The 13,270-nt window shown below is 47.2% G+C and overlaps 1 protein-coding gene across 1 annotated transcript in view; it reads left to right on the top strand.

The window, feature by feature from the left end:
- Positions 1-7,947, top strand: part of ANXA11 (annexin A11) — a 9,712-nt gene extending 1,765 nt beyond the window's left edge. The window contains exons 3-11 of the mRNA XM_030888376.2: positions 112-225; positions 1,464-1,554; positions 1,716-1,795; positions 1,912-1,968; positions 3,468-3,561; positions 4,650-4,745; positions 5,678-5,736; positions 5,928-6,050; positions 7,229-7,947. Coding sequence (XP_030744236.1) covers positions 112-225; positions 1,464-1,554; positions 1,716-1,795; positions 1,912-1,968; positions 3,468-3,561; positions 4,650-4,745; positions 5,678-5,736; positions 5,928-6,050; positions 7,229-7,288 — 774 coding nt within the window. The 3' untranslated portion in view covers positions 7,289-7,947. The remainder of the gene's footprint in view (positions 1-111; positions 226-1,463; positions 1,555-1,715; positions 1,796-1,911; positions 1,969-3,467; positions 3,562-4,649; positions 4,746-5,677; positions 5,737-5,927; positions 6,051-7,228) is intronic.
- The last annotated feature ends 5,323 nt before the right edge of the window (positions 7,948-13,270 follow it).

Here is a 13,270-nt window from a genome sequence, read left to right as displayed (position 1 = left end):
GTGGTGGGATGAGACAGCAGTCTGGCAACTGATTGCCCTCAGGGGAGGGAATGCCTGCGCATCTGACCTCCCCACACACAAATCCATTTTGTTTATTTAATATCCAACCAGGACTTGATCAAAGATCTGAAGTCTGAACTGTCAGGGAACTTTGAGAAGACCATCTTGGCTATGATGAAGACCCCGATCCTCTTTGATGTGTATGAGATAAAGGAAGCCATCAAGGTATGTATGGGGGTCTGTCTCATGTGTGTTCACAGCTGGGGACACAGGACCTAAAAAACCATGGGGCAACTGAGTTGGAGTCCAGGTTCTGTGAAAAGCTGAACTTCTAGTGATTTCCTCATGAGGCATCTAAGTCTTTACCACCATAAAATAAGTCGGGGCTTGTGCTGTCGAGGAAGTTAATGATGTACTAAGATGAGAGAAGGTGATAGAACTGAAGTTGATACCATTCTCGTTTATTAGAACACTGTCATTACCAAGTAACAGACACATTTGAGGTCCATAAGTGGCACAAAGGCAAGGAGTCCATTAAGACACAAAAATGCCCCCAACATCCAGAGGCTGATCCCAGGGCTGTGAACAGCAGAGTTCCCGAGCCTGGGTTAGCCCCACCTTCTCAGTTGCTTCTCATCTCTCTCATCGGCCATATTTGGAACAAAACACCTCTGGCTACCCATCCCAACTTGACTGTGGACCATGTCGCCATGTTGTCCATCACTGCGCCTCTAGTTGTCAGTTTGCTCATGAATAATTTCCCGTTGTTGTTCTTGTGGCTGTGATGGTTGGGAATCAGCTCAGCTGTGCTGTGGCGGGGACAAAGGAGGTGAAAGAGGTAACCTGCTGTTAATCAAAATACTGGAAATATAACCATTTAAGATTGAGTTTGTTGAAAATCTAAAATGTAATAGCCCCCTCCCTTGCTGGAAAAAAAATCCTTTTTAAACTTAATCAATCCGGATGTTCTAATTCAAGATGGAGGAGGCAAGCAGGGCCTTCGTCTAGAGAAGCGGTGGAGCTTGAGGTCTCAGGGCTAGCACCCTGGAGACATGAAGATTGTTTTCCTGTGAAGCATGCTCACATTGATTGGGCTCATCTGTCAATTATCTCCTCGGACACAAACAAAACCTGTTTGTGTCATATAGGTGCTTGACTTTTGCTGAGTCTGTGAAGCAGTTTGGAGGTAGCAAACCCCACTGTTTCCTTCTGTCTAGCATTTGCAGATAAAAGCTTAAGAGTTTCTTGAATCAACATGATCTGTCTTTGGCGGACACAGAAATAGGTATTTCTAGGCCTCGTGTTTCCCAACAACAGTAGGAGCCCGGGCAGCAGCAGCAGCCTTGCCTGTTGCTGGGTTTGGGCCTCTGTGGGATAGGGCCTTGCTGGGCATCTGCTTTCTATCCTGGCTGCTGTTAGGGGAGGCTGAAAGTCTATGATTGGTGTGTTCTCTGTTTCCGTAGGGAGCTGGCACTGATGAAGCTTGTCTGATTGAGATCCTGGCCTCCCGAAGCAATGAGCACATCCGGGAGCTGAGCAGAGCCTACAAGACAGGTGGGGCAGCCTGCAAGTCTCCCAGGGGCTGTGCTCTGCAGATCCCTCTGTCCCCTGGACTCTGGCCTTCTGGGTCCCTCTCCTTCCTATGCCCACTGTGGCCTGTCTACAGCTCCTCCCAGGGACTGCAAATAGACTTTCCCTGTATCGCCCCCATTCAGAATTCAAAAAGACCCTGGAGGAGGCCATTCGGGACGACACATCAGGGCACTTCCAGCGGCTCCTCGTCTCCCTTTCTCAGGTGCTCTCTCACCTCAGGGCTTGGGGGGCCTTGAATAACGTTAAAGAGAGTGGGAGGAGAGGTGGGCCGCTCTGAGAAGTGGACTGGGCCTGACCACGCCACCTTTGTTCTTTCAGGGAAATCGGAATGAGAGCACAAATATAGACTTGTCACTTGTCCAGAGAGATGTCCAGGTGAGTGACCACCCAGCTGGGCACCCCGCTGGGCTTTCTCATCCAGGTGGCACTGTGTTAGGCTGGTTTGGCTAGAGAAACAAATCCAGTAACACACATGTGTAAGGTAGAGCTTTATATCAAGAAGTAATTGTATATCAAGACAACATTCTAGTCCAACTCTGCTAGGCCATAAGTCCCCCTTCAGACTCACACAGTCACAAGCAATGACACAGAATGCAGGAAGATCACAGGTTGGTAGGTGCAAAGTTGTGTGGATCCAGTGTCAGTGGATGCAGCACCACTGGGCTCTGACAGCCATCAGGGTCCGTCAGCAGGACAGGGAAGGCAGACAGAAAGGGGAGGTTCCCTCCTCATGAGAAAGCCATGCCCACAAGGAGGCACCATCACACTGTGACCTGATTGACAGGCTGAATACCACCCCTACACTTTTATATATCTTCAAGTTGACATGAAGTTATGTCACTACCACAGGTACCACTGCACAAGGAAAGCTCTCTGAGGTGGAAAGGGTAGTGGATAAGGAAACGACTTGGGATGCTGTGCATGTCAGCCCTGCTCTGCTGCTTGTCAGCTGTCTGACCTTGATCACATCACCCGGGCTCTCTGGGTCTCAGTTTCCACATGTATAAGAGGAAACTTGTGAGATGCTAAATATTTTAACAGTTGGTTGAGCACATTTGCGGATGTGGGATTTCATAGGACTCAGTGGTTTTCCTGTGTTTGCTTGCATATGTCAGTGTGTTTGTGAAGGGGCAAACTTAGCATTTGCCTGGTTAAGCTTTTGATGAGGGGGAAGTCTTTATGCTCATATTCTGTCTTTCTCCAGGCTTCTGGGCTGTGCCCCTTGCTGGTGGAGTTTGGGTTTCCCACTAGTGAGTTTAGACCGCAGTATGCCAATTGGAATTAGACGCCCATGACATTGGGGTGAGATCGAGATGGGTGTACTTAGTAGCTCTACCTGCAGCAGAACTCCCCACTGATCCCCCTTGCCTAAGTGTCAGCTAGTGGTCTCGTGATCACATTGGAACATCCCCCTGTTAGGAAGAGAGGATTCTTCTCGTCCTTTTGTTCTCCTGATGAGGAAACTGAAGCTCAGAGAAGGCAGTGAGCTGCTGAGAGGTCCAGGGCCAGTTGTTAGCAGAACTAGAACTCCGACCCAGGGCTCTTATCCCATTTTCCTGCAGCGTCACTCCCTTTGATGGGTTATGGCTGTTCTTGCCTAACCTGCTTGTACCTTGGTTCTCCTGGTCCAGAGCTCTTAGAATCCTGCACCACTCCCTAAGGGGAATATGTGGAGTGGAGGGGGTCCAGTTTGGTCCAGTGAATGTCTCACAGCAGGCCTGCAACAAGCACAGCTCCCTCATCAGTGTGCTACCTCCCACCGCCTTCCCCCAGGCACGCAGGGCCAGGAGACCACCCAAGGTGCTTTCTAGATAGCCTAAAGCAGGCGGTCGGGGCAGGGACCTCACTGCATGCTTATCTTGTACTCTGTCCAGGAGCTGTATGCCGCTGGGGAGAACCGCCTGGGGACAGATGAGTCTAAGTTCAATGCAGTTCTGTGCTCCCGGAGCCGAGCACACCTTGTGGCAGGTAAGGATGTCCCAGGCTTCCCCGGGGCCAGTTAAATGAAAGTTGACAAGTTGGTGTGGGGAAGCTAACCTTACCAGGAACATGTGACCGGTTTGCTCTGCGTGGAACTGGTTTTGCCTCGGGATGCGAACTACAAAATCAGCAGCTTGCAGCCGCCAGCCACTCCGAGGGAGAAAAGAAGGCTTGCTCCTCCTGGAAAGGGTTGCCCTCTTGGAAACCACCGAGGTGGTTCTACTCTGTCCTGTAGGGTCACTCTGAGTCAGCATCAACTCGATGCAGTCAGCAAGTTTGGTTTAGGTTTTGGGTTTGCTGCCTCAAAAAATCGCAAAGAAGAGCCATATCTAGGTTTACTGAGTTTCCCTAATCATCTCCTGCAGGAAGGAAAGGGAGGGTCTTTAGAATGGAGAAGAGTACAGATAGGAGCACACGCCCCAGAGGGTGAACAGCAAATCCAGTGTGCCATAAGAAATAATTATAAGAAAAACAAGAAGGAGTGCCTGGATGATGATGCAAATGTCTAAGGTGCTCAGCTCCTAACTGAAAGGTTGGCAGTTCAAGTCCACGCAGAGGCACCTCAGAAGGCAGGCCTTTTCAGGTGTTCTCCTGAAAAATCAGCCATCGAAAACCCTCTCACATGCTTGAGAGCACTGTGAGTCTGAATTTGTGTTTGTCTGTTTACCATTTATTTATTGCTACAGTCATTTACCAACTATAAGTTGAGCTCCTTGACGGAGGGGCTGTGTTTGAGATGCTGGGGAAGCAGCTGGCTCCCACTAAGATGGGGGCAAAACTGGCCAAAGTGATAGAGAAGTGAGAGGGGCCTTGCAGGGGATGGGATTGGAGGAGAGAGGGAGATTACGCTGGAGTTGGAGCGGGCCCTGCAGGGGGTTGGGGTAGAGCCTGGTGAGCAGGCTGAGTAAGGAAGCCTGCACCTTGCTGGGGTGCAGGGTTTGGAGGGCTGGGCCAGTCTTGTCAGGCTGCTGTCCAGAGCACCGGGAGTTGAGTGGGAGAGGTAGGTTCCAGGGAGGGGCAGCCGGTGTCTTGAGCAGAGGCATCTTTACTATGTGTTGCTTCTGGTTTCCCATTAGTTTTCAATGAGTACCAGCGGATGACAGGTCGGGACATTGAGAAGAGCATCTGCCGAGAGATGTCTGGAGACCTGGAGCAAGGCATGCTGGCCGTCGGTAGGTGTTTCAGGCCTGCCTTGCCCACAGGGTCTAAGGCGGCTCACTCCATTGGGTCATACTTCTCCCAGGATCACTGTGGACTTGAGCCTCTAGCTGTCCCAGAGGCCTCCTGTTTGTATTCCATGCTCAGTTCCGAGGAAGAGAGCTTCCGTGTAGGTATCCATGGGAGAGCATCCAGCTTCTCTTCCAGAGGAGGGTGACTCAGATCCTGTCAAATTTTCTCTGAAAGTACAGCCCTGCGGGCAGTTGTCCGAGGCTAGTGATAGAAATGAGTGGAAAGATGTTTACTTGGCACAATAATGCAGGCCTACGATAGGAGAGCTGACTTAGCCCCAGCTGGAATGGTGCCCCTGCCAGTGCACATACCCGGTAAAGGCAGTGCCCGCCAGACTCCTGGGTCCTGTACCTTCTTCCACCCACAGTCCTTGCAGCCCCTCTTGATAGCCACTTGAAAGAATGGTGGTTTTCACGTTTTCACTCATTTCTTGGAGCTTTCTGAGTGAGAAACATGAAAGCCTGGTCCTCCTTTCCCTGTGTGCCCTTCATGGTGGATCATGGAGACCTTCTGGGCTGAGACCTCTAGGGAACCCCGTGTTCTGCTTAGTCCCATTCTCCACAAGAGGCGTTACATCTCGAGGGTCTCCTCCCTGCCTCAACAGCCACATGGTCTCTCCTCAACCTTTACGTTTTCTCCCTCCAACTCCAGTCATCTTTGAAATGCCCGACTCCTCTCTGGACCCTTCCTCCAGCTTGGCTGCTGGGAGAGAGGTTACCTATTTTCATTCCAAAGACCCTAGCTCATGTGATAGTGAGCTGAGCCTGGAGAGGGTCGGAGATGGACGCAGGGATGGGTTTGACACCGGAACCTCCTGACGCCCAGGACAGACGTGCTTCTGCAGATCTGATCGTGCTCTGTTTCTCTCCTCTAGTGAAATGCCTCAAGAATACCCCGGCCTTCTTTGCTGAAAGGCTGAACAAGGCCATGAGGGTATGTGCAAACACCCTGGGGCTGGCAAAAGTAGAGGCCCAGCCTGCTCGGGCTGGGATTGGGGTTAAGGACAGACAACCTTAGAGAACCACACTTTTAGCCCTGGGGCGTACAGGAGGAAACCAAAGTGTCAGGGTAGGGGCGGAGGTGTGAAAGACTATTGCTCATGCCCTCGGATGGGCTCTCTTTAGGGAGCAGGAACAAAGGACCGGACGCTGATTCGCATCATGGTGTCTCGAAGTGAGATTGACCTCCTGGACATCAGAGCAGAGTACAAGAGGATGTACGGCAAGTCGCTGTACCACGATATCTCGGTATGGGCCTCCGGGCTGCTGCTTGCCCTCTCACTCCCCCTGTGGACCTCCTGGCCATTTCACTCTCCCTCAAGTCCAAAGCTTGTCTGCCACACGATCTTGTTTTTATAAAATGTAAAATCAAGTTTACATTTGTCTTATTGCACCCAAAGAGACCTTAAGCTCTTTGAAGACAAGCTCGGTCTTGCACCCTGCTATTGACCCACCCTACCTCCTCCACAGCTCTTTGAACAGAAAGCAGGATCTTTCCACCACCTTGGTTGGTGCCTGACTTGAGAGTCCCACCACCTATGAGTCTGGGTTCCAGCGGTGGGAACTCAAGTCCTCAGGCTCAGTGATGCTACTGCTTCATGGCAGAGGTGGCAGAGGAAGGCACTTTAGATACTGGGCTCTGGAGTTGTCTCGCTTGGAATCCAGTTGTGGATTTTTTGCCAGTTGATTCGATAGTCTCCTAAACACCAGTCCCATCATCTTTTAAATGGGCACAGTAATGGTTCCCCCTCTGTGAAGATTTTGCCTCTTCCACGAGGCAGTTCCTGTAAAATATATTGCTTCATATACATGTTACTGTTAGCTTAACCTGGCCCCCAGTTATGACAATAGCAGAGGATTGGAACTGTTTACAGAATATCCCTGGTGTGCCAGTGGGCATTGGGGAAAAACTGGTTTTGCTCTCCCGGGGCTGGGGGTAGCAGGAAGTGATTAGACATGAACTTAGCCTGGCCTGCAGTTCCAGGGTTCAGTGAAGGCTACAAGAGGGAGGAGGCATCAGGGTGAACACCGGAATCATAATGGAACCTGCCTTTGGTGTTCATATTGATTGGTGACAATCCTTGCAGAGGATCTAACACTGCATCGTGGCATAATTCCCATGTAGCTCAACATAAATGCCTTAAGAATAGGCCGATATATATTGGCTAGCCCTGATTTAAGGTATTTTTGTGTTTTGCTTTGGTTTTGGTGTTTATGTCTTTCAACTTCTGCACTTTTTCATTGGGGTGGCGGGGAGCACAGCTCTGGGTCTGCACATCTCCCCCCTGGAGGACTAAGGCAGTGAGAAATCCCATAGCGCGAGGCCTGCTTTTCTGTAAGAGGACTCAGGGCTGAAGAAAGCAGACGTAGGAATGTCTAAAGTTATGTGCTTCCCTTCACTGATGTATTCCTTGTTTCCGGGGCAGGGCGACACTTCGGGGGATTACCGGAAGATTCTGCTCAAGCTCTGTGGTGGCAATGACTGAACAGTGCCTGGTGGCCATTTCTGCTCACCTCCCAGCAATAGTCATGCAAGGAAATGGCCGAAAGTAACCCCTGAGGTGTCTTAGTGTGGAGCAGCCATAGAGCCTTTACCCCATCACACACCCACCTCTCCTAGCCCACAAATCACACTGAAGGGCCTGGGTCCTTTTAGAGCTCTTTCAGGAAGCTTTTTCCTTCCCCATCCCGCACAGCCTCCTGCTGCTAAAGTAGACATTTATTCTTCTGTTTCATGCAATCATTTCTTTTACTTGTGGCTACGACTCTTGGTTTCATTTGCATTCAGTAATTTTATATTTCTATTTGGAAGCATATTTTTATACATTACTTGCCACATGATTGGCTACATCTACATTTCTGGTGAGAGATTGGCTGCACTGCCATTCCCTCCAGAAGAAATCAGAAGGAGGACTGTTAAGAGGTACTGTTTGCACCTATTGCCAAACTCACTCCTTTTTCAGAGAAGTAAGAAAGTCACCTGTCTCGTCTCCCAGCAAAACTGTCAGGAGAAAGCTAGGTTCTTGCCAGTGACAGAGATTTTTGTATTTTGGAATGTGCCTTAAATTTGAATATCTGTAGCTAAAATCTTTTTTCCCAAATTAAAGCCAGCCAACTTTGGAATGTTCCAAAATCTTTTCCTCATGCCAGTTTGTTTTCTTCTGCTTTGCGATTTCCGCCCTGTGTCTCAGGAGTTCAAAACAATTAGCCAATGAAACTCATACAACTGTAAGTAGAAATTTGTACTCAGGAACCTCTACATAAGCTCATTTACAGGGACTTGAGGTTGAAGGGCCAGGATCTTGGTCCAGTGAGGGCACAGTGAAGTCCACTGGAGGGACAGTGTACCCTTCATCCAGGTATTATAGAAGGGCATGGGGGTTGGGGGAGGGTTCCTGGCAAGGCCACAAGGCAGGGAGCAGAGAGAATAATACTGACTCAGAGAGGTATAAGGCCTCTTTGGGAACATCTGCTCTTAAGGGCAGCACCCCAGCTGTGGTCTCTGCCAGGTTCTTTGTTGTGGTGTATGTGGTGTGGCTGAGATATTTGAGAAGAAGACAGAAGAGGAAATTTCTAGGAACTCTTGTGTCATTCCCACCACTACTCAGTTTGCCGTACTGAGGTGGCTTGTGTCACTGGTATTTCAAATGCCAGCAGCGTCACCGAAGTGAACAGGTTTCAGCAGAGCATCCGGCTGAAGAACAGATCCTGAAGGAAGGACTCAGCTGGCCACTTCGGAGTAGCAGCTACTGAAAACCTATGTGTAGCTCTCCGACCCGTCGGACACTGAAGGCCTGCTCAATGGAAGCAGAACCTTGTCAGGAATCGTGCCAGGTGTGCGACTTGAGTTGGAGGGCAAAGGAGTGTGACCAAGGGACAGCTGGTTTCCTGCAGTGGCGCAGGCTATGGTAGGGTCGCTGGGGTAAAGCCTGCAGGAGGGGAGCTTTCAGATCATCATTTCCTGACAGGGCACGACTCAAGCTAAGGAGAAATAGCTGCAGAGCTCCTAATGACTGGAACTTGGAACATGCGCAGTAGGAAGCTAGGAAAATTGGAACTGGTCAAAAATGCAATGGAACACATAATGATGAATACCTACCAAGGAGCTGTGAAATTATATGAAGGGGGGAAAATACGAAAATACTCACCTAGTAGATTCCAACTCATAGTGAACGATAGTAGATCTTTCTACTATTGTAGAACTCGGAGTAGAGCTGCCTCTCTTTACATGAGTGAAAAACCTCGTCTTTCTCTTGCAGAGCAGCTGGTGGTTTTGAACTGCTGACCTAGCAGTTTGCAGCCCAATTTGTAACCACTAAGCCATCAGGGCTCCCACATGGAGAAAACCAGTCATTTAAATAGAAGGAAAGAAAAGCCAAAGGAGATGTCAAAATAGACCAAGAAAGTTGCTTTTGAACATAACAAAAAAGGAAAACTCACTACCATTGGGTAAATTCTGACTCAGTGACCCTCTAAGACAGAATGGACTGCCCCTTTGATTGTCCAAAGCTGTGAATCTTTACAGAAGCAAAATGCCTCATCTTTCTGTGGTTGAGCGGCTTTTGGTTTTAAACTGCTGTCCTTGCTGTTAGCAGCCTAATGCATGATCCACTATGGATACCAGGCCTTGCTGTAGAATATAGAATAGCTAAAATGAGCTTTGTAAATGATGGTGTAAAAGAGCTTGACAATTAAGCATTAAAATGAAATGCTCAAAGAACTGGAGTTAGAAAACTAAAAGGCAAGACCACATCCAGCATATCTCCACACACTGAAAGAACTGAAAAAACTCAAGCCTCGAGTTGTAATGTTGAAGAATTCTGTGAACCAACTGTTAAATGATGCAGGAAACTGGTCCAAAGAAGATGAAAGGAATACACAGTCACTACAGTCAAAAAGAATTGGCATTCATCCATTTCAAGAAGTAGCATATGATCAAGAATTAATTATATTAAAGAAATCCAAGGAGAGTTCTGACTCATAGTAACCCTGCCATTCATACAACGCTGCCATTCCTCTGCCATCTTCACAACTGTTAAATGACCACTGATTTGTTCTTCCTGGTGTCTTAGTCTAGTGGCGCCATTGAAACCTGTCCAATGTTGACGCTGCTGGTATTTGAAATGCAAGTGGCAGAGCTTCCAGGGTCATAACAGCAAATTACAGCACGGTGGTAATTTCTGGCAGGGTTGGGACAGTGTGCTCCAGGAAGCTGTATGTGCTCTACACCAGCATCCAATATGTGATATGGTTTCTCCAATAGCCAGGATTCACAGTTCCAGGAACCAAGGGGTAAAAATGGGAATGGCATTATTCATGTATACCCCTAGGGACTGAGTCAAAATTGTTGTGCCTTCTGTCTGCAACCCCATGTTTTGTTGGTCTAGTGGTCTTAGGTCTAAAGGAGGAATACTTCCACATGGGACTATACTGATTCTCTTGAACTGGAAATCAAGAATGTCACATGGTTGGCCTCCTAATGCTTTGGGATCAACAGGCAAATAACTTACTTTATAGGCTGATGTAATTGATCTGACTAACAAAGGGAAATTGAATTGATGCTATGTAATGGAGGGAATGAAGTACATGTCTGAAATATGGGAGATTATCTTAGTACTACCATGCCCTGTGAGGAACATCAATGGAAAACTGAAGTAACGGAATTCCAACATGATGACTAAGGACCTAAATACTTACTGTATGTAGGTTTGGGTCACCTCATTGAAGAATCATTACCAGCTGAGATCCTTGCTGATGGGAAAAGGAAGCTCTAAATAACAGCTACGATCACGTGACCAGTTGCAGAAGTGAAGATGGTTATAAGTATTTATATATGTACATCAAATATTTTTGGATTCTTCATTTATAAACCATAAAGGGGATAGTGCATTTTCAGTTGTATGAGTGTTAGGTGTCTCATGTTAGGTACAAAGATGACTTTATAATCATGTTTATTTAAAGATTATGTGTGATTTAAGGAGATGCAGATGGGTCCCAAGGGGGGGCAGTGATGACAGTTGAATGTCAATTAGGCTACACCATGATTCTCAGATAACCATCCCTCAGGATGAGGTCTGATGCAAGGTAATTATCTCTGTGATGAGATCTACTATGAGCAGCCAATCAGTTGAAAGGGAGAGTCCTTAAATTGTGACCTGCTTCCAATATACCCATATTCTGTCCAAATTTTCTGGTCTTTTGCTCAGTTGGGATCTTGCATCTGTCCCATCATCATGTGGCCTCCAGTTCTTCGGACACGAACCAGCAGTCTCACCCACCTTACCTGTTGATGTTGAGTTAATCAGACGAGCTACATAAGTCAGGTGAAGTCTCCAGACTGACATGTGAACCGCAGACTTGAGACTACCTGCCAGTCTCTAACTGTCGGAGCCATTTCCTTGAGATAAACCTTTCTCTTTTTGAAAATAAAAATTATATAACTATATATGTAATCTATACAATATATAAAATTTACATATTGTGTAGTATATAATTCTATATTATATATATTTTTTATAATATATACCTTCTCTAAATATATGTGTGTATACATCTATACATACCCACACCTATATTTATTTCACTACATTTGCTTCTCTAAAGAACCCAACATAAGACATCTGGACTTTATAAAAATTTCAAAGCTTGGAAATTGGAAGGTGGCTGCCAGCTGGCAACCACAGGAGAAATCTCTGAAAATTCTGGACCAAACCAGCAGGTAAGAGTCCTCCCTCTCTGTACCCAGGCACGTAATCTGAAAACTAAGAGCACCAAGTTTTTCTTTGATTACTTGCTTGTTACTGTGGGGGGGTTTTCCCTTTGTTTCTGGGGGAAATCAAAGTTTAAGTACACACACAGTACTTCTCTGTCCCACCATCACCATCAGTCATAGCTGGTGCCTCTGGAATACTCTTAGATACCCTCCTGATCACAAGCCCCACCCCCTTCACCTACTCAGGCTACACACATGGCTGGCACCAGCAGCACCTACATGGAGGACAGATGGTGTGCACAGCCTGGTTTCAGAATTCCTCAAAGTGCAACTAGCAAAATTTGCCATTTTGTTGGATCCCCAGCTTCCCCATCACACCCTCCCCTTGGAGCACTTCCCTTCAAACCAGGTGGGCAGATTTCCTTTAGCTCCATTTCAGGAAGCAGTAGCCCCCACTCAGACCAGGTACGTTTTCTTTTTTTAAAATATTTTATTGGGGGCTCTTGCAAATCTCATGACAATCTATCATTCAATTGTATTAAGCACACTAGTACATATGCTGACATCAACTTTTGCAAAATATTTTCTTCCTACTTGAGCCCTTGGTATCAGCTCCTCTTTCCCCACCACCTCCCATCCTCGTGAATCCTTGGTTAATTATGTATTATTATTGTTATTTCTTGTCTTACACCATCCGCTGTCTCCCTTCACCCACATTTCTTTTTTTTCCACCCACATTTCTGTTATTCATCCCCCTGGGAGGTGGGATAGATGTCCAACCTTGTGATGGGTTCCCCTTTCTTCCCTTTCTCCCCCTCCTCCCCATTCATGATATCGCTGCTCCCACTACTGTTCCTGAGGGTTTTATCTGTCCTGAATTTCATGTGTTGAGAGCTGTTATCTCTACTGATGCCGCAGTTTCTTGAGCAGCGAGAATGAACATGGAACCAAACAGACACACACACACACACAATACAGGACTGCAGCACAAAATAGACACAGACAAAGACAGTACAAACTACAGCCTTGATGGACCGCAGTACTTTCTTTTTATGTACTAAATACTGGCAGTGTTCTCACACAAGTTTGCTATTCCCACACTTGAATTTCTCATAGCCCTGAGAGTGAGTTCCGTATCTCAGCCCGTACTGCTTTTGATTTACTTTCTACCAGGAAAACACTGTTTATAGCCGAATTCCTTACCGTTTGCAGTAAGGAAGCAGTTTATGAGAACCAGCTAGGACAGGCGTTTGCGTACTGTCCTAGACAGATACATGACACGAGACAGTGCTCCTCTCATGGCTCCTTAATCTACTAATGTGGGTACTCAGGTCTAGCCGGATTTGTAAGGCAGAAATGGGGCAGGGAGGAAGCATTCAGGAACTAGAGGGATGATGGGTGTTTTGTCAATGCTATACTGCCCCCTAGTTGGACATTCCTTCCTTGTAACCCTTCTGTGGAGGGATGTCCAATTGTATACAGATGGGCTTTGGGTCTCCACTCTTAACTCCCCTTAATCACATCGATATGATTGTTTGTTTGAGATCTTTTGATACCCAATACCTGATCATGTCAAAACCTCGTGATCACACAGGCTGGTGTGCTTCTTCCATGTGGGCTTATTTGCTTCCCTGCTAGATGTTTGCTTGTTTAACTTCAACCCTTTAAGACCCAGATGCTACACGTTTTGATAGCCAGGACCATCCACTTTCTTTACCACATTTGCTTATGCACGCATTTGTCTTCAGCGATAGTA

Source organism: Echinops telfairi, unplaced genomic scaffold, assembly GCF_000313985.2.
Source record: "Echinops telfairi isolate 266 unplaced genomic scaffold, ASM31398v2 ScPeMD7_7462;HRSCAF=8500, whole genome shotgun sequence".
NCBI lineage: Eukaryota > Metazoa > Chordata > Mammalia > Afrosoricida > Tenrecidae > Echinops > Echinops telfairi.
Note: the sequence above shows the minus strand (reverse complement) of the source record. Positions and strands in the feature narration are given on the sequence as shown.